At 60.4% G+C, this 25,151-nt stretch overlaps 2 protein-coding genes across 4 annotated transcripts in view; both read right to left on the reverse strand.

The window, feature by feature from the left end:
• LOC117643520 (popeye domain-containing protein 3-like) overlaps positions 1-25,151 on the reverse strand; it is a 112,364-nt gene continuing 87,213 nt past the window's right edge. The window contains exons 1-9 of one of the 3 annotated variants that reach the window (XM_034382447.1): positions 6,889-7,119; positions 6,448-6,590; positions 2,611-2,748; positions 2,172-2,353; positions 1,877-2,008; positions 1,550-1,657; positions 1,327-1,479; positions 1,097-1,247; positions 1-780 (exon numbers count right to left, since the gene is read on the reverse strand). In XM_034382447.1, coding sequence (XP_034238338.1) covers positions 545-780; positions 1,097-1,247; positions 1,327-1,479; positions 1,550-1,657; positions 1,877-2,008; positions 2,172-2,353; positions 2,611-2,748; positions 6,448-6,523 — 1,176 coding nt within the window. In that variant the 5' untranslated portion in view covers positions 6,524-6,590; positions 6,889-7,119 and the 3' untranslated portion in view covers positions 1-544. Of the gene's footprint in view, positions 781-1,031; positions 1,248-1,326; positions 1,480-1,549; positions 1,658-1,876; positions 2,009-2,171; positions 2,354-2,610; positions 2,749-6,447; positions 6,591-6,888; positions 7,120-25,151 lie in introns of those variants that run through there. The other 2 variants (XR_004587623.1, XM_034382448.1) reach the window with 2 other exon arrangements.
• LOC117643521 (neuronal acetylcholine receptor subunit alpha-10-like) lies at positions 17,161-19,401 on the reverse strand. The gene is made up of 5 exons (XM_034382449.1): positions 19,077-19,401; positions 18,389-18,639; positions 18,125-18,306; positions 17,754-17,991; positions 17,161-17,681 (listed from the first exon to the last, which is right to left on the reverse strand). Exons 1-5 carry the CDS (start codon positions 19,237-19,239, stop codon positions 17,352-17,354), a joined length of 1,164 nt encoding a protein of 387 aa, XP_034238340.1. The 5' UTR covers positions 19,240-19,401; the 3' UTR covers positions 17,161-17,351.

Consider the following 25,151-nt stretch of genomic DNA (forward strand, 5'->3'; position numbering starts at 1 on the left):
TTTGTTGTATCTAACAATTTAATTATGAAAAAAATTATCACAAACAACAAGGTACATAATGTCTACTCCAACTAACAATCCAACAAGGCCACAATATGATTGCCTAAACAAGCAGTACGTACAATACACGTATATAAAATTAACATCTTTGGTTTCTCTTTGAGAATTAGTTTCTTGACAACTTCCAACGGTCAAGATGATTGTCACGCTTACCGAATAAACGCGCCACGTCAGCCGACCGGCAAAACACTACTCCGTGAAGCAACCTCTCGGATGCCAAATATCTTGCGTCACATGCGATATACACATATAAAATCACTTCAAAATAACACAGGTAATCCTAACAAAAAGGTTTGGTCTAATCTACTAAAATTTGTTTGATTTTCCTAGTTTACAGGTAACCAACCGCACGCCTATGTGCGTTTCTTTTTGCAAATGTGACTCGAGGTCTTTCTTTTCTTTCCATTTGGTTACGAAACTTTTGCGCAGTTCATTTTATTGCCGTTTCCGTCCCCCGGGCTGGCCCGGGCTGGCCTGGTCCGTTTCACTCGTCCACGATCTCGCAGCTGTGGTACTTGGAGCTGCTCTCCAGCCAGCTCTCCACGCCGCTGGTCGTCAGGTCGTCCATGGACGGCAGCTCGGTGAGGGGCTCCATCTCGGGGGGCCGCTGCGCGCGCCCGTTGCCCATCTGCTTCTCCGGCCTGCCGTTCTCCTTGCCCTCCTTGTCCTTCTTCTCCTTGGCCGGCGACTGCACGAGGCGCTCGCGGCTGCCCAGCGGATCTGGAAAGGACCGGTGACGTCAGCGGGCCGCTCCGTCTCTCTCGCACTCCTGCGGCCCTACGGCACGCGCCGTGAGTGCGAGAGAGGCAGAGTGTTCGGGAACGGCCTGCGCGGTGTTCGCAGTGGGGTGGCGGCGAGCGCCCGCGGACGCGCGGGTAGGCCGCCGCGACGCTCGGGAGTCTCGCAGTGTTGCCTACCCTCTCGTCCGCGGGCGGCGAGCACCGGCAGAAACAACAGCATTCCGAACGCACTTTCCGGGACTTTCCGATTTATTGTTAAAAGTGTATCGGCGCCGCCGCTCGTCAGAGGTTAATACCCGTGGCGGTGCTGTGGCTGGGCGGCGAGGTGGAGGGGTTCTGCTTGGCCCGCCGGTGCTGCCTCAGGATGCGGGGGGTGGCCTTCGCGCCCAGCGATGACGTCACGGCGGGCAAGCGGATGTCCAGATGGGAACCCTTGCCCGTCACGATCTAAACCCGAACAAAATGTTCAACGTTAACTTCGGCGAAGAAAAAAGCTGGACGACGATGGAAATTTAACAGTGTCAACCTTGCTGTTCATGGAGTACAGCTTGGTGGTGATGTCCCTGGCCACGATGGTGCTGACCACGGTGGCCAGGTACGTCTCCTTGACGAAGAGGTACTCCAGGGCCGTCCGCTGCCAAAACAGGTACCTGCACGACGTGGCCGCGATGATGGACACCTGTCAACAACGCCACCAATGAGTCCATTCAGCCCAAGACGACCAATGCGTCTTTTGAAAGGGGACTCACTTTGAATTTGTCGTCCACGTTCGCTCGGCTCGACTCGAACTCGGGCGAGTCGAGGAACTCGCAGGGCAAGATGGGGTGCAGGAACTGATGGTCCGACATAACGTTCACCTGTCAGGGAGGGAAAAAAACAGTTAGCAAACTTTTATTTTTGACATTTGTTTGAAAATAAAAGGCAGATGAGGTTACACACTCTCACAATGCACTCAGGAAACGTGTTCATGGTATTACTAAAACGATATGGTAATGAAATCTTCAGTGAACGGCAAAAATTGAGACCGGTACTAGGCTAAGCTGCTTAATTTTAGTGATAAAATGGAACCGATTTACCTTCCCCGACAGCAGCAGACCGAGGCGGTCCGTCCTGGTCAGGCTCTGCATGGCGTACGCCTCCCCGGCGTGCAGGGACATGATCTGGGCGAACTCGGCGCTCACCAGCTTCTTGAACTGGATCCTCGTCACCTGGGGACATTTTGTGTTTCGTAAAAAAAAAAAAAAAAAATTGTTGTCACTCTGTGACATAGATGACATTTTCACTCATGGTCACTTGAAAACCACTTAAATCACCATCACTTGAAAATGATGTGAAAGTGACAAGCAAGCATTTTACAGAGCACCGCCTCACCTTGAAGGGCTGGAACAGGTTCCGGTACACCTCCTCCAACTCCGGGTCAAACTTGACGGGCCGGAGGCGGTAGACGGCGTGAAAAAGTTGCAGCATATTCAGCAGCGCGAAGCCGAAGTTCCACGAGAAGGCGTCGGGGGCGCAGATGGACTCCCAGGACCAGGCGGAGAACAAGATAAATCCTGCCAAGGCGTTTGCACTCTCAGTTTGTTTGTTGTTGTTGTTTTCGTCAGGCGCGTATACAGATATGGGAAAAGGAGGGAGTTGTGTCAGGTCGCACCTTTTGCCTCCTTGTACAGACTGTATGACAAATATGTCTCGCCGCCAGGCGTTTTATTAAGGGCAAAAGGAGGAGCTCAAGACCACCGTGACAACAAGTCTGTTTGGTTTTGTTGTTGTTTCTGTTTTGTTGTGGATTTTTATTTGTTGTTGTCCTTACCGACTATGAGCGCGGCCTGCATGAAGAGCTCGCCGTTGCTGTTGGTGGGCGCCACGTAGGCCAGGGCGAAGCACGTGTTGGCCACGTGGTACAGGACGTTCTGCGGGTCCCGCCATTGGTCGCACCAGGTGCCCCCGCCTGGAGGAACAGAGAATGGTCAGAGAGAAAGGGAGAGAAGATTACCAAGCGATGCTTCGCATAGTACTTTTTACGGTGGGGTGGTTGGCCGAGGACCCGCTGGCCGTGTGCACCGCCCCGTTCGGCCCCGCTAGGCCCGTTCGCCTAGATTCGCTATCTGCCTGACTGCAGCGTGAGGACGCAAGACGAATGCTACTTGGTGCGATAGCGATGCAGTCCACCGAGCAACACTCCACCCCCGGCAGGCCCGGCAGGGCAACCCCCTCGCCGGCGACAGCCTAACATTACATTTTGGCGATAGGCAGAATAAAGCCTCGCTGCCGGTTGGAGCCGGTTCGCGTGCGGGCGGGCAGTGGAGTCCGGCCGGCCTGGCGTGACTCGCCGCTGCCATCCCCAGACCATCCCCCCCACCCCCACCATCCCCCACCAGGCCAGCTACGGCCGGATGACTCATGGTGATGCTCACCCCTTGAGGCGCTACGGTTTACCTGCAGGCCGATTCCGAACCCTGCTGTCGCCGCTCTGTCTCTCTCGCACACCTGCGGGCCCCAGCGGGGTGCTCCACGAGTGCGAGAGAGAGGGAACCGTCTGGAATCTGTCTGCCGGCCGGGGTGCCCCGGGTGTTGCAGGCAGGCGTGCCCCGTCCCCCGGGACACGGGAGCATGACCCCGAGCATTACCCCGCAAGATCGTTATAACGGTTAAAGGCCTTACGCTGCCGCGACATGCACGAGAACTGTTTTTCCACGGACTCATTAGGCTCCGTTTCGTAACCTGTATCAATTAAACCGACAAATTAAAACGAATTTAATCAGACACCTCGTCAGCCCGCACGCCATTGTGGTATTCGGTAGATTCTAAGTGCACAACCGCAGCTATTGTTTTAAGTGCACAAATCGGTGCGATATCATGCACGAATGGTGTTATAGCCAAACACGAATTTGCGCATTTTGACAGGGCGCACACACACTTACACGCAGAGGCTTGGTCCCAACCCGCACTCTGTCCCCGGCGCCCCCGGCTCGGCTTCCCGACGGCGCTTCGCGGCTTCGCGGCCAGACGTCCCGCCGCCGAGTGTAGTACAGTCGCACGCAGTAAAATGTGCGTCGTTTTCGCAAATCGATAAAAAGTGGCGTGCGCGCGTAGCGGGCACTGCCATGATCGTCTGCAGAACGACGACCCGACTATCTCGGTCGACGATTTCTCTCCACTTCACGGCGACTTTAGCACCGCCTTTTTGAACCGTTCCTTCTTTATTGTAACGCGACGTTTTCCCGGAGCCACGGCGACCGTGTTACACTAGGCGGTACAGTGCTCGCAGGGGCGTAACTCTCTGCGAGTTGACAAGCAAAAAAAAAGGGGGGCTCGTTTGACAAATCGCTGACCGACAGAAGGGGAGGGGAGCTAGACGATTTGCCTACTTCGAGGGGCGTCACGGACTCATTTCCGATCAACTTGCCTCCATTTGTAACGTGCCCGCAGTAAGCTCGATGGTTTTGCCGAGGCTGAAACATTCTAAGCTCCTCAGGGGGATTCGAAACCATGGGTAACCAAACCAACTCGAGCTAACGAGGTGACGGGGTAACCCGCACGTTACAACTTTTTTTTTTCAAACATGGCCCACGGTCCCTTTAGAAACATTTTCTCGGCGTCGACAAATTCGTGGGTCGATTCCTCTTTGAGCGTACAGCGTACCGATGGCGTCCCCGCGATAGGACTGCCGCCCCGCCCCGCCCCGCCCCGCCCCGCCCGGCCCCGCCCGGCCCCGCCCGGCCCGGCCCCGCCCCCGACACGACGCACGCAAAGCAACGCGCCTCGAGTTGTACATCACTTTAAATCTAACAATTTGATTACACCGGAGCGATAAGGGGAGTTTCTTATCGAGCCAGGTGGCAGTCTGTTCTGTGGTGCTGGGCACTGTAGGGCTCGGAACGCGCGGCCGCGTTTTTAATTGAATGCGCCAGTGTCAGTGCGCTGACGAGCAGTGAATGGGCCAAACAGCTTGAGAACGTTTTGAGCTGCTCTCCATTCATCGAATGTGTTTCGAATGCGACACGATGGGTTTGCTGGCCAAACGAAGGGATCCATTGACATGACGCTATTCCATTTTGATTCGAGTCCCAATTCAAGACCAGCAGTCATCCAGGCCGTTTCGAGAGTGTGGCCTAATCCGGCTTCTTGGCCCACTCCGCACTGCGGCATGGCCGGGCATGGCGGGGCATGGTGTGGCCGCCCCGCGGCACGGCGAGGAATCCACTTCACAGCGTGACTCTACACTGTACCTGGTCCGAGCGCGGTGCCGTTGTCCGGGACCTCCGCGGGGCACGACGCGGCAGGCAGTGGCGAGTACCAGCAGGGCACCGCCGTGACCGCCATCGTCACGCGCGTCACGTCCCGCGTGACGCGCCCCGGGTCAGCGGGACTTCACACTACAAACGTAACGCATCGCGCCCCGGCTGTCCCTAGTACGTGGCGCGCGGAAGGCGTCGGTAGTGACACGCGTTGTGCACACGTGAAGTATCACACACTTGTCACACACGTGTCTTGGACGTGTCACACACGTGTCACACACGTGTCACACACGTGTCACACACGTGTCACACACGTGTCACACGCTTGTCACACGCTTGTCACACACGTGTCACACACGTGTCACACACTTGTCACGTCGCGTCCCGGCCGGCGCCACGCGCGTCTGAGGCGTGTCGCCCACGTGTCGCTGCGCCGCGGCGGCTGCGCGAGAGGCTGGCGCGCTGGCGCGTCGCTGGCGCGGGCTTGCGGCAGACTGCAGTGCGCTGGGGGCAGTGCGGCACAGTGTGCGGCAAGCCGGCATGGACAGTGGCGCGGCGTGGCCCGGCCCGGCCCGGCGTGGCACCATGCCATGAGCTTAGTCAAGGAAAGGTAAGGGAGGGTGCGGAGGGGTGGGGGTAGCCAAGTGGGTGGATTTCACTGGACGAGAAAGGTTGGTGATAAAATAGGGCTAGCCCCTACGACGCCACGCCGCGCCACTCCATCTGCAACCCCTTCCCTTCCTCCTAAGGTCAGTCCCACTCCGGTGGCCGCGGCGGGCCGGCGGTCCCAGTGTAGGGCGCAGTGTAGGGCCCAAAGGGCTCGGAGCCGCAAGGGGCGGCAGACGCGACGCTCGAGCACGCGGTGCAGACCGAGGTGCAGGTGAGTTGTCCAGAGTCCGAGCGGGCGTGCAGGTCCTTTCGTCGCTCTGTGTCGCTTAATCAAGTGGCGCCTGTGGGGCGAGAGGGGCAGAGCGACTGTTCGAAACCAGCCTAACATCCCGTCGTTTCACCCGGTAAGGTTCACTGCACAGCAACCTTTCGTAACGGTTCGCCCACTTTTCCACCCTGCTGCCGATGTGGGGCGCGGAGCAGTGCGGAGCGTCCCTCTCCCGGAAGCGCCTAATGTCAGAGGCAGAAAGTCGGCCGGGCACTGCAGTGCAGTGGCGCCTATTGACTCGTTTCCGAACAAGAGTAATCTCAACAGGAAACGACGCGGCGCAGCGCAGAGGGGAGGTCGACTTCGACTTGGCTGCATAAATTCGTTTGCTTCCTTCCGTCAAAATGACGTCAAAATAATGCTTTTTTTCTGTCGAAATTTTGACTTAAATTTGTCATATTGACATCAAAATGACGTCACTGTGAGCGTTTCGTGTTGTTTGGGTCTCCTGGTGTTTGCCGTTGGTATTCACCTGGGATGTGGAAAGTGATGTTGCCGGTCAGCTCCTCCAGCCAGTCGTCGTTGGTCCATCCTAGTCCGAAAGGCATCCTCGGTTTGCGGTGTCCTCGCTTCAGGGAGACGCGGCCCTCATGGCGCGGCCCGGACCGCCTTCACCTGTCGCAACAAACAAAGCAAAGACCCGTTTTGGCAGCAGGGCGCTTGGCGTGCAGGTGTAGGGTGGGCGGGTCGCTGGCGGGTTTGAGGTTAAGGTGGAACCGTCGCATGCTTTGCGACCCGCCGCGGTGCTGCCTCACTCGCTTCAGAGACAGGGCGGCACCTTCACGGGCATGTCCGGGACCGCCAGGTCGCACCACGGGAGCAGGTTGCACTCGCGCCCCGCCGTGGCGCGGCGCTGCACGCACAACGCACCCCGCGCCCGAAGTAAACAACGACTTGCAACGGCCCGCCTCACCTCACACGACGCCAGCGGCAACGCGCAGCAACGCGCCGATCGGAACGACTCGAGTCTCCGCGCCGAAAGCAGCCGGAGTGCAGAGGTCGCCGCGTTCCACGTCAACAATGTCACATTTTGGCGCGGGAGCACTTGCAGAAACTAATGAGGTTGGACTGGAACGGGACGGGCACAGTCGTGCTATCGACCCAGCAGCGCAAGCATCGCAGCGCGCCGCGCCACCCATCCGTGCCGCCGTCCCGCCACTCGTCCGTGCCTGTCGGTGGCGCCACCTGGCGGCGATACCCCGCGCGGAGGCCCTGCGGTCCCTGGCGGCCGGGGTATCTCCGCGTGCCCGCTGGACTTCCATTCCATTCAACGCACTGGGCCCGGCCGCAGGCGAGGCCACAGGCCACAGGGCTCTCGTCGCTCTGTCTCTCTCGCAGCCCTGCGAGACGCCCTATCGGCGCGAGAGAGACAGAGCGACAAAAGCACTGTTCGGAAGCAGCCTGCCGCGTCCGACGACGACGACGTCACCGAACCAAGTGCCGAGGGGGCTCGGCGGGGAGGGGCAGAAATGCTCATGACCGAAATCTCCCAATTAAGGCATTCCTGGCCGGCGTCCCGGAGGAGAAGATGTAGTGCAGGCCCTTGATGAGTCAGGGGACGCGCGGCGGCCGTGGCGGCCGTGGCCCTGGACTCGAGTCCCCGAGGACAGTGGACAGTCATTCTCTTGGAAGAGACGTAAATACGACTCGAAATACGACCAGCGGTTAGTGTTAATGCCGCCGCGTCGGCTTCCTCGCACCAAATTCATTAAGGGGAATGAAATTGGGTATGAAATCCAGTTGAGAGCTTTAACAATCACCGACGCAGGATTTACGGAATCCGAAAGGAAGATAGCGAACAAACGCGAGGAAAATAGGTTCAGTGCGGCAGTGGCAGTCATTATCCAATGTGACCCCGCCAAAATTCGAGCAGCGATGTTACGTTGTGGAAATCTGTTGAATTTACCAAAGGCTTAATGAGCGAGAGGACCTGAAAATAATTCAAGGGTGTCCCCTCGTGGGGCTTCCCCCTCCGCCTCCCCTCCCCGTGGATCACGAGGGCCTCGAGCTGGACTCCCAGATATTTTAATGAACTGCCGAATGCGCGCCGTCCGTGGTTGACATTGTTGTTGTTGTTGTTCCCTTTTTGTTCCTTTTATTCATCTCTCCTTTTGTCACCGAACAGTCACCGCGATGCCATGCGGCGCGTCCTCTTTGTAAATTTCCAGGCGAGCCACGCGGAGACAAGCGGCCTTCTCCGCGTGGAGGAGTTGGGGGGGGGGGGGGGGGGCACGCCCACTCGTCACTGAGTTGGCGCCCGCGCCTCGTCTTTCATTAATCAACCTATTGATAGATGCGTATCTGGTGCACAGGACATGCCGGAGGAAAGCAGCCGCCGACCCGCCGCGTCGCCCGCCACACGGAGAGAAAGGCTTTTCTAGGATTTTCGAGGATTTTCTAGGTTTGCGGCCGGAGTCATGGACGAATGCAAACACCCTAATGTGCTGCAGAGCGATTCCCGTACAAAAAAAAGTGGCTTGAGGAAGGCTATAGGATGGCTCAGAAATAGCCATCCTCCCGCCAACCTCAGACAGTCTCTAGCCATCGAGGATGTCTATAGAAAAGTAAACTTAGTGCCCAGAAAAGACTCTCTGTAGCCATCGCCGATTAGACATTCTGTAGACATTTTGGAGACAGCCAGGAGACATCCTTAAGACGTCCAGGAGGCATGTATAAGGGGGTGGGGGGCAAAAATTTTATACATGCCTCATACATGCCTCCTGGACGTCTTAAGGATGTCTCCTGGCTGTCTCCAAAATGTCTACAGAATGTCTAATCGGCGATGGCTACAGAGAGTCTTTTCTGGGCACTAAGTTTACTTTTCTATAGACATCCTCGATGGCTAGAGACTGTCTGAGGTTGGCGGGAGGATGGCTATTTCTGAGCCATCCTATAGCCTTCCTCAAGCCACTTTTTTTTGTACGGGTTCCGATTCCGTACATCGATAGAGAGAGAGAGGAGAGAGAGAGAGAGAGAGAGAGAGAGAGAGAGAGAGAGAGAGAGAGAGAGAGAGAGAGAGAGAGAGAGAGAGAGAGAGAGAGAGAGAGAGAGAGAGAGAGAGAGAGAGTCTGGTCCTCATCGGCGGACATGGACGTGGCGGTGCAGTGCTGTGACTGTGAGCAGGCTGGAGCGGTGTTGGTCTGTTCGGCTGGCAGCGAGCGCAAAAAAGGATGCAAAAAGGACAACGCAAGAAGGGCATGCAAAAAGCGTTATGGATTTCGTCGTGCCCTTCGTCAGGTCGCTTTATCGAAGCGCGAATGGCGATCCGAGAAAAAAAGAAGCGCAATGCATTATACGCGGTGCAGTGCGCACTACACTGCCACACGCAGCGGGCGGCGGCATTCCCCACGACGACATCGAGGGCCTGCCCTCGGCAGGCCGAACGAACGGGCGTGTGTCTCTCTCGCACTCGTGCGGGACGCGCCTCGAGTGCGAGGGAGACAGAGCGCCGAGAGGGTGGCCTGCTCGAGGGCCTCCGGGACCTCGTCCGGGACCTCCCTCGCCTCGGCGACGGCTCCATGATCGATGACCGCTCCCTGGCCGGCCGGCCGGCCGGTTAGCGGGTACCTAGGGCACCTAGGGCACTGCGAAGGTGCCGGGTAGCGGGTGGCGGTATCAGTAACGAGGCAATGGCTGATAGCATCGAGTGGCATGCATGCGAGGCGCGGCGTGGCGGTGCGTGGCGGTTGAAATTCGCCACCACGCCTCTCCATGCTCGCGCGTTCGCGGTCCCGCGCGGCGCGGCGGTCTCAAACAACACCCCGCCCCGCGCCGCCACACGCCGCCATGGGAGCCACTGCCTTGTCCCGGCCGGCTCATGCCTGCCTATGCCTGGCTCATGCCGCCGCTTGTCGATGTCCCGATCGATACCACTATCGATACCTCTATCCGGGTCGGGACACACGCCGTGACGTGTCCGTGACGTGTCCGTGACGCACGCGAGTGGAAGTGATGAATCGAATGAGTGGTGGGCGCTTTTTCGGGGGGCCCGCCGCGGAGGGTGCAGTCCAAGGGCCTTCTTGTCCTCGACGCGCACAGTTTTCTTGGTGCATGCACTAACTGTGCGCAAGGATTTAGCTCCACTTCACTACTCCACCATTCTTCGCGGAGACACTGTTCAGTGCGAAATTCAGGGCCGTCGTCCGCCGTTTGCCAATTAGCGGCTCGTCGGGTGGTCTCGTCTCCGTTCGGACTCCATTCAGCGATACGAACGGATCGGAGGAGACGGCGTTATTTTTCAACGTATTAATCACGGCGCAGGAAGAAAGGGTCGAAAAAAGCGTCCCCGCGGAGCAGCGCTGCTGGCCGCCTCCGTTTACGAGCAAGAAGCAAGAAGAAGAGCCGGTGTTGATGAGCTGCAGCAGCGCAGCACTGCAGAGCGTCTCTCTTGTTGATGGCTAAACGGGACGCGCGTCTATCTCCTGAGCCTCCAGAGCGGGCCTGTGGACGACTACTACCTCCAAGTGCACGCTGATGCTGCATTCGGGGGTCGTTGTCCACTTTTATCACGTAACACGATATCACACTGGCGGCACCGAAAGTGTGCGAATTTTAGTCACACCCTCGAGAGTGGAGCAATATTCAACCCTCTAAAGCCTCGTTGCACTTTGCACAATCCCGGTGTGTGCATTCCGCGAACCACAGAGCGTTCGCGAACGTGTTTTATTCACGTTACATGAGCGCGACGGACGCGGTCTAGTTTTGGCGCGCTTTTCCCCCGGCGTTGCGTTCGCACACTTCTTCGGGGCTGGAGCAGGCCAATCAGCGCGAAGTCCAACCCGTTCGGGGAAAACGTAACGCCGCGCCACGCCGCGCCACTCAGCGTGCTATAGTATCCCAGGCTCGCGCGCTCGCGCCGTGATCACCGTAAATCAACAACGGCGGGGATTGGGTCGAGTCGAATCGGATCGGCAGGGCAGGCCTATCGCCTCGAGATGGATATCGGGACGTTTCAGGCGGCCGCCGGGCCGATTCCGAGCACTTTGCTCTCTGTCTCTCTCGCACTCACGGGGCGTCCCGTCAGGGTGCGAGAGAGACGGAGCGACGAAAGCGGCGCTGCTGGCCTCCAGGCTCGGCGAGCTGGCAGCGGCGGCCGCGTTGTGTCACCGGCAGCGAACCGGACAAAATCTCCTATTTTAGGTGAACGGCGTGGATCGTGACAAAATAAAGGAATCGAATAATTAAAATTAAAATATTTTTTCAAAGGCATGACGCTTGCACCGGCCGCACCCTTGCCACACCTCAAGTCAATGGAAATTTCGGCAAATTTAACACTTGGCGAAAACAACGACTGCCGCCCCGAGCGGCCCAAATGGTCGTCTACTGCATCGCCCTGGATCGGCTCAGTGCGAATTAGCTGCATTCCTTGGCTGTTGGACGCGCTCGAAGCCCCGTTCCTCCCAGAGCGCCCCCTCAAGGAATGCCCGTCTTCGCTCGCACAGCCTGGCACAGCCCTCCGACACCAACCAGCTCATTATGGATGCGCGTCCCAAATTTGCTCAACTGCACTACTTGTGGACTAATTGCTCCCGTTTCCTTCGGATAGGCGATGTTAAAACATCTTTTCCGTCGATTTGGGGTGGTTTTGGCATCCTGGGGTTGTTCTGACACGCCGTAAAACATGATTTAATTGGTACTTCCCTGCTCAGGAACTGTTCATCCGGCCCTCTTCTCCTCATTCTTCTCCAAGAGGCCAGCACTCTCGTCACTCTGTCTCTCTCGCACCGCTGCGGGACGCCTCACGGGTGCGAGAGGGACACAGCGACGAAAGCGCTGCTGGACCCGACCGGGCCGCGCCGCGCCGCGAGGTTCGAGGGGAAACAGGCCGATTTCAGCGAAGAGATTCCCGCCTCGTCCTGCAGTCCTGGTACCGGACTGATGCACATCAAGTTGGTTAATTACCCACAGTGTGTCCCCGCGGTCCCCGCCCCGCCGAGCAGCGGCAGCCGGCAGCCAGCGGCAGCCAGTGAACCCCGGCAGCGTGGTGGTGACCAGCTCGACTGTCCTGCAAGGCGCACAACGACTGAACAGGGATTTGTTCATACCACGAGATGCCTCACTCAGGATTTTGATGAATGTTCAACACACCGGAAAATAAATGTTGGATGATAAAGAAAACGTTGGTGTTTTTGCTTATTTAACATGCCTCGCTCTTTCCCCGGGGCCTTGCTTCTCCTCGCCTGCAAGGTAAATGACGACTCGTAGGAAAGCAAGAGTGATCGGGTCGCTCTGCCTCGCCGCGGCCGTGTCCGCCGTGTCGTAGGCCGCGTCGTCGCGCTCCTGAATCTAAGATCTCTGCTTTCCGCCAAACGAGCGCAAAATGGCGAGACGCGGCCGGACAGGCCGGACTATGGAACGCAGCGCTACGCGGGGCTACATTGCCACGCAGCGCCGCTTTGCAGCTTTAGCCAATCAGGCTGCACCGCCGTTCCGAACTCGCCGCTCTGTCTCTCTCGCACCCTGACGGGCCGCCCCGCGAGTGCGAGAGAGACGGAGCGAGGGGCACCGTTCGCCACCAGCCCGCGCCGCGAACCGGCCCGGCCGGGCTGGCAGCGCCGGGGCAGCGCGATAGGGATTGAAGGATAGGGAGATACAGAGTGATGGCGGGCAGGCCGGCCGGCCAGGCCAGACCGCGCAGCTTTGCAGCGCTTTGCAGGCCGACAGAGATGCCAACACAAACATTATCAAATTGTCAATTAGCTCCGCGGCCAGACGGACGGCCGCAGTGATAGCTTGTCGATCCACATCGCCCTCCACCCCCGGTAGGCACAGCCAGGCACAGCCAGGCACAGCAAGCCGATCGCGGGCCGCGCGCCAAGCTTGCGCCAAGCTTGCGCCAAGCCCGACCCGCGACTTTGAAGAACGCTAGCGCGCGCGTCGTAGTCCGTCTTGCAAGCTGCTGCAAGCTGCTGCAAGCCTCGTTACTACTGCAGGACATGGGGAAGCTGAGACACCGTCCCACCCCGCAAAAACTGCGTGCAGACGGCCTAACCCAAGGCCTAGCCCCACCCACGGATTGGTCCTTCCGAATGCCCCCCTCGCCTGGATCCAACCTGGATCCGCACCTGTTGAAGCCGGCGACGCGACGCGGTGGGGGGCCGCCGTGCGCAAAACGCGCGCTGCGTGGAGAGGCGGGGCGGGGCGAGCGGCGAGTGTGGGCAGATTACGACGCCGCCTGACAGGTTTAAGGACCAGGAAATAAGATGAAATTATTTCCCGCGCTCCAGTACACCAGTAATTGGAAACGACCGCCCTGCGCGACTCGCAGTGCTGTGACTCGCAGTGCCGCGACGCGCATCCTCGCCGGAGCGACAAAAGGGCCAAAAGCGATTTCCCCTGTCGGCCCTGTCGGCGATATCGCGGTGGAAGAAAACCGCGCGCCAGCCACTCGCTCTGTCTCTCTCGCACGCATACGGGACGCCCCATGAGTGCGAGAGAGACAGAGCGGCGGCAGCCAGCCGACGGTGCGGAAAACGGAGCTGGTTTTGACCCGGCCGTGAAAAAGACAGAAAACAAAAGAGAGCGGTGTTCGTCGTTGCCTCACCTCACCGCATTGAAAATGGAAACGCCTCTGCAGCAGGTCGGTCGGCCTGGCCCCGGCCTGGCCCCAGCCGGGCCCTCACGTACTACCAGAGAAATTATGTTCTTTAGCCGCACCGCGCTCCGAAACATGTTTGAGTAACACGTTCACTGTAATGAAAACGATGTGTGGAGCAGAGGGCCGAGGGTAGCCGAGGGACCCAGGGCCGGGGCCCAGCCCAATCGGGGGCCTCGGTCTAGTTCAGACCGAGCCGCGCAGCCGCGCACCGCCACGGCAGCAGCGTTTCGCACGCAGGGCCGGACGGTGGCTTCGTCGCCCTGTCTCTCTCGCACCCTCACGCCCCATGGCACGCCCCATGGGTGCGAGAGAGACAGAGGGCGAGAGGCAGCCTGCGGGGAGGTGATTTAACGCGCGCCGTGAGACCTATGAACCTCCGGACAGCCCGCCGGCACCGCGGCACCGCCAGCACTGCCGGCCAGACGTGCATTTGACACGCCCCGTCCCTCACAGTCTCGGCCAGCCTCACAGTGTGGCTGCGGCCGTGCGCGCCGACGCACCGACGCACAGAGGGCCAGAAGACCGGTGGAGGCGGACAAAACTCTAGACGCGTTTCGGGCCCCAGAGTCGCTAGTCGAAACTGCCTTAGGGAATGAGGTGCTAAACCCACCACACCTTTCGGTGGTTAAACGGACACCTAAGCAAGCACTTCGCCCGCAATAGGTCAACAAACCCATCCTCCCACAACAGGCGTTATTTTTCTCCAAGGAGGCCGGACCATTTCTGAATCCGGAGTACAGCTGAGAGGTAGCGCCAGGGCCGGCGCGGCTGGGACGGCCCCAAGCTCATCAGGAGCCGCGCGAGATATAGCCTTTACTTATACACGCAGGGGCGGCCAGGGCGGCCAGGGCAGGAGGGGAAGGGGGGGGGGGAGCAAGCTGACCATCTCTCCGCCCTCCGCCCGACTTCAATATAAAACGTGAGATCCGTGGCCGTTCGTACAGCCCACTCCACTTCACTTGTCCACGGGGCGGCCGGCCAGAGGCGGGGAGGGGGGCTTCTTAAACCGGTTGATGGGGTAGGCAGCCATAGGCAGCCCACAACGCAAACAAAGAGCAGGGCCGCGAATACGTCGTTCACACCGCGGCGGTGCAACCAGCAAGCGACCCGGCCGGCCGGGCAGGCAGGCAGGCAGGCATTTCCTAGGAAGTCCAGTAAGCAGCGGTCTCGGTCTGAAAAGGCTGCGGAAAAATATCGCGAGCGGGAAGAAAGTTGTTAAACGTCTTGTTTAACAGGAGCACGAGCGCGCCCCGCGGCAAGTGGCTTTAGTTTGGCGAGCCCCCTGTGGGGCACCGCGGCGTGGCGCCCCCGCGGCGTGGCGGCGTGGCGCGGTCACCGGGCCGCCTTGGCTGCGAACGCTGCGAACTGATGCCCAGAGTCGTCGCTGTGTCTCTACCGCACTGTTATGGACGCCCCACGAGTACGAGAGAGACAGAGCCACTTTCGGAATGTGCCTGCTGCGTCGGCCGTCGGCCGGCCGGCTGCGAGGCGTGTTTTCACTCAGGGGGAGGCAAGTCGTGTTGGTGGTAATCATCGCGATAACTCGCCAACTACATCGAGCGACATCCCGGCGCGGCGCGGTGCGGGGTGACAGCAAGCGGCAGCGCGGTGCTTCCGAACAGGGTCGCTCTGTCTCTCTCGCAGCCCTGCGGCCGCCGCAGCAGTGTGAGAGAGACAGAGCGACGAAAAACGCGGAGTCGCATAGCGGATTTCGAGCTCGCGCCGCGGCGTGCCGCGCACAGCGCCGCGCCTTCGCCATCACGGCCTGCTCGGCCTGCTTGGACGCGCGCGGCGATAAGTCACTCCGAGACGCGCACCCGCCGCCACCGCGGGGCGGGCACTGCCTTGGCACTGCCCGACCCTCCGGCCGCCTCCAGCCCATTCATGCTCTAGATCCGTTGGGGACACCGCGCCGGACGCACAGCAGCTCGCACAGCAGCGTCTGTTCTTCGATCCCAAAATCGATTGTAAAATCGTCCCGCTCCCCATCGGCAGGGCGGCGTTTGCGGCCACCTGGGCGTCAAGGTTTTTCCCAAGGTGTAGAAATGAATGCGATGGAGGCATTAAATTGATTTGCATGCCGGCGTGCTCTACCTTTACCGAGGCCTGTAGTCTCATTCTGAAAAGTGCTCCGTCGTCTCGTGTCTCTCGCTCGCACTCCCGCGGCGTTCCGCAGGAGCGCGAGCGAGACAGGGGGAGCCGTTCGGAACCGGCCTGCCGGGCGATGTGATGCGGGGTGTTGCCGCGGGGCGGGGCGTCGGGGCGGCGCAGGGCGGCGCCGCTCCCCGTGTTTACCCACTGTATGTTCATCGCGCGGAAAGGCAAGGAAGGCAGAAAGGTCAGTGCCGCCAGTAATCAAGGCAGGGACGTGTGAGCCGCTAAGTGCTTGGCGGGGCTTGCAGTGGCGCAGTGCCTTGCAGTGGCGCGGCGGCGTGTGGCGGAACCCAGGCGGCGGAAGGCCGGTACGGGCGCCGAGCGCGCGTCCCTGCGGTCGCCGCCCTGCACATGTAGGCACGCGGGGCGGGGCGGCCCGGACGGCGGGGTCGGCGCCCTGGACCGCGGTGGCGGCGCCCTCAACGTCGGCGGCGCCCTAGACCATGATGAACCACGGCGCGGCCGGCAGGCGTCGGCGGCGACGTGTGCACCGGACGCCTCCACACTGCCGACGGTCACGTCCGCGCGCGGCGCCGCGCTCTCCGCCGCGGTGGCACGCTCGGCGGCAGCCTCGCGGTCTCGGACACGACGGAGGGCGTCGGCGCGGCGCCTGGCGTCCCGTCCTGCGGTGTAGGAGCCAAAAAGGACCTTCTACGAGGACTGCTTTCCTGCCGCCAGTGGCGTCCGTCCGCTCATTTCCAACCCTATTTGAGACTGCTTGCGGCGTGGTTTTGCAGCCTGATCTACTTTCGAAGACGGGAAAAAGGACGAAGAACACTCCGTGGTGCATACGTCGGGTCCGCCCCGCCTGGCCCCGCCCCGCTGTGGGACCGTGCGGTGCCGTGCGGGGTCAGAGGTCCCCCGGGCCGGCAGCCTCGGCAGCCTCGACAAGGCGGGGGTCGGCTCGCGGCCTCACGAGGAATCGCTCAGACAATGAGAGAGTTCTACAAAATAGAGTGGTCGCTTGCGCCGCTTGCGCTGATTTCGTCTTAATGTGTTCATATTTTTGCCCGGACTGCCTGCCCTTGTCCAATGCACTGCAATGCACGATGTATGTACGGCCGTACTTGCATTGTTGCAAACAATTAGGTCCCCGCACGACCCTGCAGGCCGGCAGGCCCATTCCGAGCACTGTCGCTCTGTCTCTCTCGCACTCGCGGGGCGTGCCGAAGGGCCGAAGTGGCGCGAGAGAGACAGAGCGAGTCTGTGCGACGTCGTGATGCCCGTCCGGGGCTGGCAGTGGCGGGCTAGGGCACGACAATGCGGCAATATGCGGAAATATCGTACAATTATTATTATTATTATTGTGCTTCGGTTTGTCACGAATAAAGAGGCAGTACCGAGTTTGCGAGTTTGTCGTTATGCGGCGAAAGGAGAGGCGGGGCGGGAGTCTGATGGCTTCGTTGTTCCGCACTGTCGGCCTTTCCTATCTACAACATAAATGCTCGTTTCAAATTCTGTCCTTTATTTTCTTTCCGAACGATAAGTTTGGGAGGGTTCGCAATTTCAGAGACCTCGCGAGAAAAAGTCTCAACAATCAATAAATTAAAATTGTGAAAAATGTTTCGTTTACTCGGCGTCCTCGAGAAAGCACGGGCGTTTCCTCAGCGCGTCGCGGCGCGTTGTCAAGGCAGCAGCCTCCCCAGGAGCACGGCGCACACCACGACCAGCAGTACGTCGAACGCGCGGTCCACCAGGACCACCGTGCGGGCGGCCTTGGGCGCGCCGGGGCCGGGCAGCACCAGGACGACGGCCAGCTTGTCGGCGAGGTCGAGCAGCGCGTTGGACGGCGACGGCGGCTGCGGCTCCGGCCGGGACAGCATCCAGCGTGCCCACGTCCACTCCAGCACGGCGACGGCCGTGACGACGAGCAGGTCACGCATCAGCAGCACCACACGCGGCGCCACGTCGCCCACCACCACGATGCCCATGGGCACCACCACGCTCAGCAGCACCTGCGATGGAGCACTTACTCACAGTGCCTCAGTGGGCAGGCTGAGGTTGAACCAAACCGAACACTGCGTTACCTGCACCAGCACCAGGGTGCACAGCAGCAGCGGCCGGTGCGGCGAGTCGGCGGGCAGCCCGATGGACGCGGCCAGCAGCACGGGCTGCAGCGCCACCGGCCACACCGTGGTGGACTCCTGTTTGGCGACATGGCGCAGCATCGTGAACGTCAGCACCACGCTGTCGTTGAACCCCATCGGCGCGAACTTGGGCATCCTCTTCACCCTCAGCTTGTCCATGCTCCAGCCCTGGTTGTTCCTGCGGAAAAGCAGCCGCAGAGTTGAGTGAACGCTCGCAGCAGATAGGACCTGGACCAGGACCTGGCGAGCTTTGCCGCTTTTCAGTAGACTTCTCATTTCGTTCTGGTCCGTCTGAAGATATGTTGTCGTACCCCCACTTAACGTTGTTGAGCTGGGTGGCGCGGGGCTCGAGCATGCTGACGGCCGGGTTGAGGTTGACCATGGTGATCGTGCACACCATCTTGTCGTGGGGCCAGCTGGACGGGTCGTGGATGCAGGGCGCCCGCAGCGGCGCGTGCATCGTCCAGAACACCGTGCCGTTCATGATGAGGGCCTGCGCGGGAGCGGCGCGGAGTTCAGACACACTGAGGGGGCCGGGACGCAAAACCACACAGCATCACTGCTGACTTTGTCACCTGGCCGGCGCCGAGCACTTTGGTCGGGTTCTCCACCGTGGCGATGGTGGGCGTCCAGATCTCGTCCGCCTCGACGTACACCCTGCTGACGTTGCGGTACTTCTGCGGGTCCCAGTGCAGCCACTCGTCCTTCCAGACGAACATGATGTAGCCGAACAGCACCAGCGCGTTGGCGGCCTCGTCCACGTCGAAGCGCGTGCGCAGGAAGATGTACCGCACGTTGGTGCGGTTCCCCGGCGACACCGAGGGCCCTGGTGGTCATCGAGGGCTACACTCTAAATGTAGGGTGTCCAGAAACTGGGCGCCTTTGTCGCCTGCCCCACTTTTTAGGGTGCCAAATGTCCCAGTTTCTGGCACCTTTGTCGCCTAGTCTCGGGTGGACAACCATTAAGGAACCTGCCTTCACCCATGGTCAGCAGCGACTAAGGTACCAAAGGTGCCCAGAATCTGGGCACCTTAGTCGCCCAGGAACTAGACACCTGTGCATGGGAGAGGGCCGGTTACTGCATGATTAGTCCACCCCGAGACTGGGCGACAAAGGTGCCCAGAAACTGGGCGACATTTGGCACCCTGAAAAGTGGGGCAGGCGACAAAGGCACCCAGTTTCTGGGCACCCCATAATTAGAGTGTAGTTGGAGACGAGATCGCACTGGGCACACTGCGGCACCAGGCCTAGACCATCCCCCACCTGCGTCGCGGTCGTAGAGGCACAGCAGGTTCTTCCGCAGCCGCTGCAGGTGCATGATGTCGTGGTGCTCGGTGCCGCACGTCACCCTGGCCACCGAGGCCGTCGCCGCCAACAGCAGCGCCGCGCCCCACAAGCAGTGCGGGCCGCACGGCAAGCCGGCCATGGCGCCGCACCAAGTCAGTGCAGTGGCATTACCCGCCTTCACGCACACGCACACACACACGCGCAGGGCCGCGGCACAGGTCCAACAGCGTTGCGTCGCGCACTGCTTCCGGGAGTGCCGGGCTATACACTACGGGGCGGTGCACGGTAGGTACGCCCCGTTGTGCCCCGCTGCGCCCCCTCCCCCTCAACGCTGGGCTGCTGGGAGCGTTATCACGGCGCCGGGCGTTGTCGCGTTGTCACAGAACACACGCCGCGCTGTCACTCCGTCATTCGCGTCGGTTGCGTGTGTACTCACTGGCAGTGTCGCCGCCGGTCGCCGCGCCGAGACAAACCGATTTACATTCACCGGAGCAAATTTCCGAGATTCGACCACTTTTCGACCTACTAGGTCGGAAAATCGTTGCGGTCAAAGCCAAAATCGTTGTGGTCAACGTCTTCCCGATACAGGGCATGAAAGAGTAGGGTCTTAAGAATACTAGGACGTCGAGGGAAGCCTTTTACGGCAACTACATTGGACACAGTGGCCGCCCAAAGTCAGCAAAATCAGCAAATTTCCGAGATTCGACCACTTTTTGGACCAACTTGGTCGGAAAATCGTTGCGGTCGAAGCCAAAATCGTTGTGGTCAACGTCTTCCCGATACAGGGCATGAAAGAGTAGGGTCTTAAGAATACTAGGACGTCGAGGGAAGCCTTTTACGGCAACTACATTGGACACAGTGGCCGCCCAAAGTCAGCAAAATCAGCAAATTTCCGAGATTCGACCACTTTTTGGACCAACTTGGTCGGAAAATCGTTGCGGTCGAAGCCAAAATCGTTGTGGTCAACGTCTTCCCGACACAGGGCATGAAAGAGTAGGGTCTTAAGAATACTAGGACGTCGAGGGAGGCCTTTTACGGCGACTAGATTGGACACAGTGGCTACACAAAGTCAGCAAAATCAGCAAATTTCCGAGATTCGACCACTTTTTGGACCAACTTGGTCGGAAAATCGTTGCGGTCAAAGCCAAAATCGTTGTGGTCAACGTCTTCCCGACACAGGGCATGAAAGAGTAGGGTCTTAAGAATACTAGGACGTCGAGGGAGCCTTTTACGGCGACTACATTGGACACAGTGGGCCCAAACCAAAGTCAGCAAATTTCCGAGATTCGACCACTTTTGACCAACTTGGTCGGAAAATCATTGCGGTCAAAGCCAAAATCGTTGTGGTCAACGTCTTCCCGATACAGGGCATGAAAGAGTAGGGTCTTAAGAATACTAGGACGTCGAGGGAGGCCTTTTACGGCGACTAGAATTGGACACAGTGGCCACCCAAAGTCAGCAAGTTTCCGAGATTCGACCACTTTTGACCAACTTGGTCGGAAAATCGTTGCGGTCAAAGCCAAAATCGTTGCGGTCAAAGCCAAAATCGTGGCGGTATGGCGCCGTGGCGGTGGCACAGTGCCTTTGGTCCGGCATGGCTATGGCTGCAGTGCGCTGCAGTGCTGCAGTGAGGCGGCCTGTCGTATCATCTCTCATCGTCACACATGCAAATGCTGCCTCGCTGCCTCCTATTCCCGTTTCACTGGAACGCGCCATGCTGCGGCCGGCCGGCCCGACGGCTCGCCAGCCCGAGCAGCCTGCCGCCGTTTCAATCGAGATCTGCAGCAGTCCCTGCTTTAATTAATGCTAGAGCGCCTCGCAGAAATACGGCAAGCGAGCAGGGAAGTTCGCTTGGTGACATTTTGTGTACACGCCTAAAAATGAAAAAAAAATTATGTCACCCCTGTTGCTTTTATGAGGTATACTCACAGTTTGCACGTACTCCATTCACGGCACAAGGTCCCAAAAATTTCCGAAGTTCGTGGCTGGCAAAACACCCGAGTTAAACGCGCAGATTCAAACATATTTTCAGATCGAGGTACGGAAGATAAGGACCGTGTAGGCTGTCAGTGCTGGTCTTGTAGCGAGATACATCTATTTCCGGGCGTGATTTGAAAGTACCGGTCGCAATCTTTAATATCCCGCCACTGCCGGCAGCAGGGCCGGACGACGGCGGTGTAACGAAGCACTGATCGCTCCCGCGCGAATACTGCCGTAATACTGCCCACATCCTGCGGGCCGCTTCCGAACAGTGCAGCGGCACTGCGTCCCTCCGGCACCCCCAACCCGGACGCCCCATGGGTGCGAGAGAGACAGGGCGCCGCGTTCGGAATCAGCCCGCTGGGCTAGATCGTTTTCGTCACCTGCCTGCCGCCGCGCGACCGCGCCACCGCGCGAGCAAGATCATTCATCTTGCCGACAAAAAGGTGAACGGGGCGCGTAAATCTCTCGAAAGGCACTTCGAGACTCTCATTCACAGAAGCCCTTTGGAAAGGTCGGCGCGGCCCGCGCGAAAATTGTGCGCAGCGCAGCCGAGAGGGTTGCGAGCAGGGTTGCCACATGAGGAGGCGAAATTCCCACGATACGCAAGAAGTGCACCATGGTTGTCGTATTTTCCCGGATTTTCCTATTTTTAAGTGTTTTTGCGGCGGCTAGTTGTAGAAGATGTTGTGCAGCTTGATGTCCAGCGTGGTGAGGCTGTCGGGCTCCTCGGAGCCGTCCGACGTGCTGTAGGTGCCCGCTCCGGAGCTGCTGGTCACGGTGCTGCCGGTGTAGCTGGTGTCCTCGCTGCTGGAGCTCGGCAGCCCCGAAGACGACGACGTCGATGATGTCGACGAGGACGTCGCCGAGGACGAGTCCAGGGCGAGGAGTCTGGCCAGGCGGGCGTCTTTAAGGACCTGCGAGGATCAATGGTGGTCCGGGTTGCCACTGAAGTAGACGAAAATTCCCACGGTGCGTTCAAACGGCCAGACGGCTGCCAATACCTCAATTCCCCGCTCACCTCGTTCTTCTGCGCGGCGAGTGGGGGGCGAGGCGGTGCGGGCCGCGCCCTCGCGGCGGCCGACTGCCGACTTCCTGGGAGGCGCGCCGGGGCCGCCGTGCTGGCCGCCCTGGTGGCCGCGGCCCCGGCACGTCCCCGACGGGGACCCCTCGCACCCAGGCCGCTGGCAGTGGCGTGCCGCGGCGGTGGCGCGGGCCTCGGGGACGTCGCCGTCGTCGCCGTAGGCCGAGTGACCCTTGGCGACGTTGCCCGTGGCGCGGCGCCATGTCCGCGGCCACGCCCTCGCCGTCCGTCGCCCTCCTTGTCCTCCGCGTCGCGCTGACGGTCCTGGCGGCGGTCCTGGCGGCGGTCCTGGCGGCGGTCCTGGCGGCGGCGCGTCCTGCGGCGTCGGCTGGGGAGGATGGCGGAGGCCGGGCCGGACGCAGTCGTATCCCCCCTCGGGCAGGACAGGTCCACTCGGCGGCCTCGCGCCGTCACCAGCACCCCGCGACCTGCAACCCGTCACTGTCGCAGTGGCCGATCCTTACCGTTGATGGAGACCGCTAGCCTTACCTGACCACGGCTCTGTCATGGTGGCACGACCGGAGTCCGCTGAGGACGCAGAGGACGCCGAAGACGCCGAGACGCCGAGTCGTCGGAAGAGTCGCCCGAGGAGCTGTCGGCCTCCTCGTCCGTGTCCTCGGACTCCTCATCGGACGCGTCTTCGGACTCCTCGTCGGACTCCTCGTCGTCGTCCTCGTTGTCGCCGTCGTCCTCGCCAGAGTCCTAGCGGGGCCGCAGTGGCAACGAGTGCGAGTGAGACGAAGCATCACGCCCGCCGGGCCGGCAGGCCATGGGCAGGCCGCCGCCAAGGCGCTCATTGGTGAATCGCATCGCTCAACTAATGCCCCGGATCAGATTGCTGGTCGGGGTGGCGTGGCGTGGCGCGGCGTGGCCGACGTGTAATTGTCTGCAAAGCCATTCAGCCGGGGTCAGCAGCACGACGCGGCGTTGCGTGGCGCGGCAGCGCGGCATGCGGGGCGGGGGCGCCGAAGGACGATCACGCCACGCCACTCCACGCCACGCCGCGAGGCTGCAGGGAGAAACTGGGTTGTCCATCGGATTAATTGTAGCTCATCCCGTCTTTACGCTAAGCCCGCCGTTAGGCAGTGTTAAAGTTGACCACGCTGGAAAAAAAACTAAACTAGTTACAGGGACTTGAGACTTTTTGTTTCCTCGGCCAGGACGTCGTTGACGCTGACATCGGGGAGGTTCGGACTGACCTCCTCGCCGTCCTCGGTCTCGCTGGTAGAGTCGCTCTTGTCGCCGGCAGCGCCGTCGCCGTCCTGGCGGCCCCCGGTGGGCACCCCTCCGCCCAGGTGGCGACGGCGGGGCTCACCGCCCCCACCCCCGTCTCCCCGCCCCTTCCGCGGCCAGCCCTGCAACGCCACTTGAAATTAGACCAGCCGAGTTTGTCGTGGTGGCCTGGCGGGGCTGAAGGCGGATCATCGAACCGCTTCGAAGGCCGACTCCAAACAGTGCTTCAGTTCAAGCGAGACGGGGCGGTGAAAGCACTGTTCGGAGTCCATCGCCAAGGGTGGCTTCAGCAGAAGCCCAGTGATCGCTGCCCTGCCGGGCTGGGCCGGGCTGGACCGGGCTTGGGCAACATCGCGATGCCGTGGTCTGCAATCAATCCCTTTGGCCGAACACAGAGTCGTGACCGGCCGCCGCCCCGCCGGGGATACTCCACGCGACAGGGCACGCCGCGCGTCGGCCGCGTCGGCTCGCGAGCATTGCGTAGATACCCCACGCGACAGGAGCATGCCGGCCGGCCGGGTACCGCGTGCGCAGAGCGTGTCTGTCTCTGTCCGTCCGGACGTGCTTGTTGTCCTCGCGGTGCTTTTCGGACCGAGATTGACGCATCGCTTGGCCCGCCAGCCGTCGCCCTGTCTCTCTCACACCCCTTCGGAACGCCCCGTGAGTGCGACAGAGACAGAGCCACAGAGCGACGGCGCGGTCCTTCCGAACCCAGACCGGTGGTTCCAGAGTTCCACATGCCATTCACGAAGGTCGTTGATTACTCACCGCATTAAGTACGCGCCGGTGACGTGTCAATCCGAGCGCGGCACAACGAGTGCTCTCTCTCTCTCACACTCACGGACCACCCCGTGTGGACTGCGAGAGTGGACAGACCGCCGGGGGAATGGTATTTGGAACCAGGGGCTGGCTAGCCACGGGCCCAAGGGGAGGCCGCCGACGCAGCTCCCGCCCCAAACGTTTGGCAGCCCGCCTGGCCCCGGCTAGAAACCCCTCCAAATGATGCGGTCAAAAGGGACCTTTTCCACCCAGCTCGGGCGGCGCCCCTTTTGGATGCGAGAGACAGACCCCAACGTTTTTGGAACCGTCAGCCAGGCGCCTCGGGGGCCCCCGCCCGCATCCCCCCGGCCGTTGGGACGCCCGCCTGGCGGAAAACTTTTCCCCCCGCGGAAACACCCGACCCACCCAGGGGCCTTTTCCCAACAGCCCCCCTGGGCCCGGGGGTAGGAGCCCGCTGCTGCTCCGGGGGCAGCTCCGCGGAGGCCCACGCCACGATTTAACGGCTAACCCCTTCCCCCACCCCGGGGCCCCGAGCCCCCCGGCCCAAACCCGGGCGGGGGGCAGGGCGCTGCCAACAGTAAAATCCTCGTTACTAACATCCTTGCGATCCATCTCCCTCATTAAGGACACCGCCCGAGTCCTTCGTCCTTAGTCCGCGACACGACAACCCGCCTGCCCGCGCCGCGAGCTGCACCGAGCCGCACCGACGAGGCAAAAACACGTCACGCCCACTAGTACCCATTTCTGTTCCAAACGGTTTGTTCCAATTGGGACGCCTGCTGCCTAGGACGATTTGTACCGCTGTTCGTCAGTGTCGCCATTCCATTGCACCGAAAGTCCCACGACAGCGGTCACAGCCGTGTCAATTTCTTGTCGGCGAAAGGCTCTTGCGCCAAATAGGGGCTGGGCTGAACCGGGCCGCCGTGATGTCTTCTGACCGTCTGTACCAAACTCAGAAGCCAGGCTTATGTAAA

Source organism: Thrips palmi, unplaced genomic scaffold (genome assembly GCF_012932325.1).
Source record: "Thrips palmi isolate BJ-2018 unplaced genomic scaffold, TpBJ-2018v1 HiC_scaffold_17, whole genome shotgun sequence".
Taxonomy (NCBI): Eukaryota; Metazoa; Arthropoda; class Insecta; order Thysanoptera; family Thripidae; genus Thrips; species Thrips palmi.

Bases quoted from the DNA above. Each gene is read 5' to 3' on its own strand.
- LOC117643521 (XM_034382449.1), bottom strand. From the start codon at position 19,239: ATGGCCGGCTTGCCGTGCGGCCCGCACTGCTTGTGGGGCGCGGCGCTG. The intron at 18,640-19,076 runs GTGGGGGATGGT...GATGACCACCAG, and splicing joins CCTCTACGACCGCGACGCAG to GGCCCTCGGTGTCGCCGGGG. The intron at 17,682-17,753 runs GTAACGCAGTGT...GCTCCATCGCAG, and splicing joins GCACCCTGGTGCTGGTGCAG to GTGCTGCTGAGCGTGGTGGT.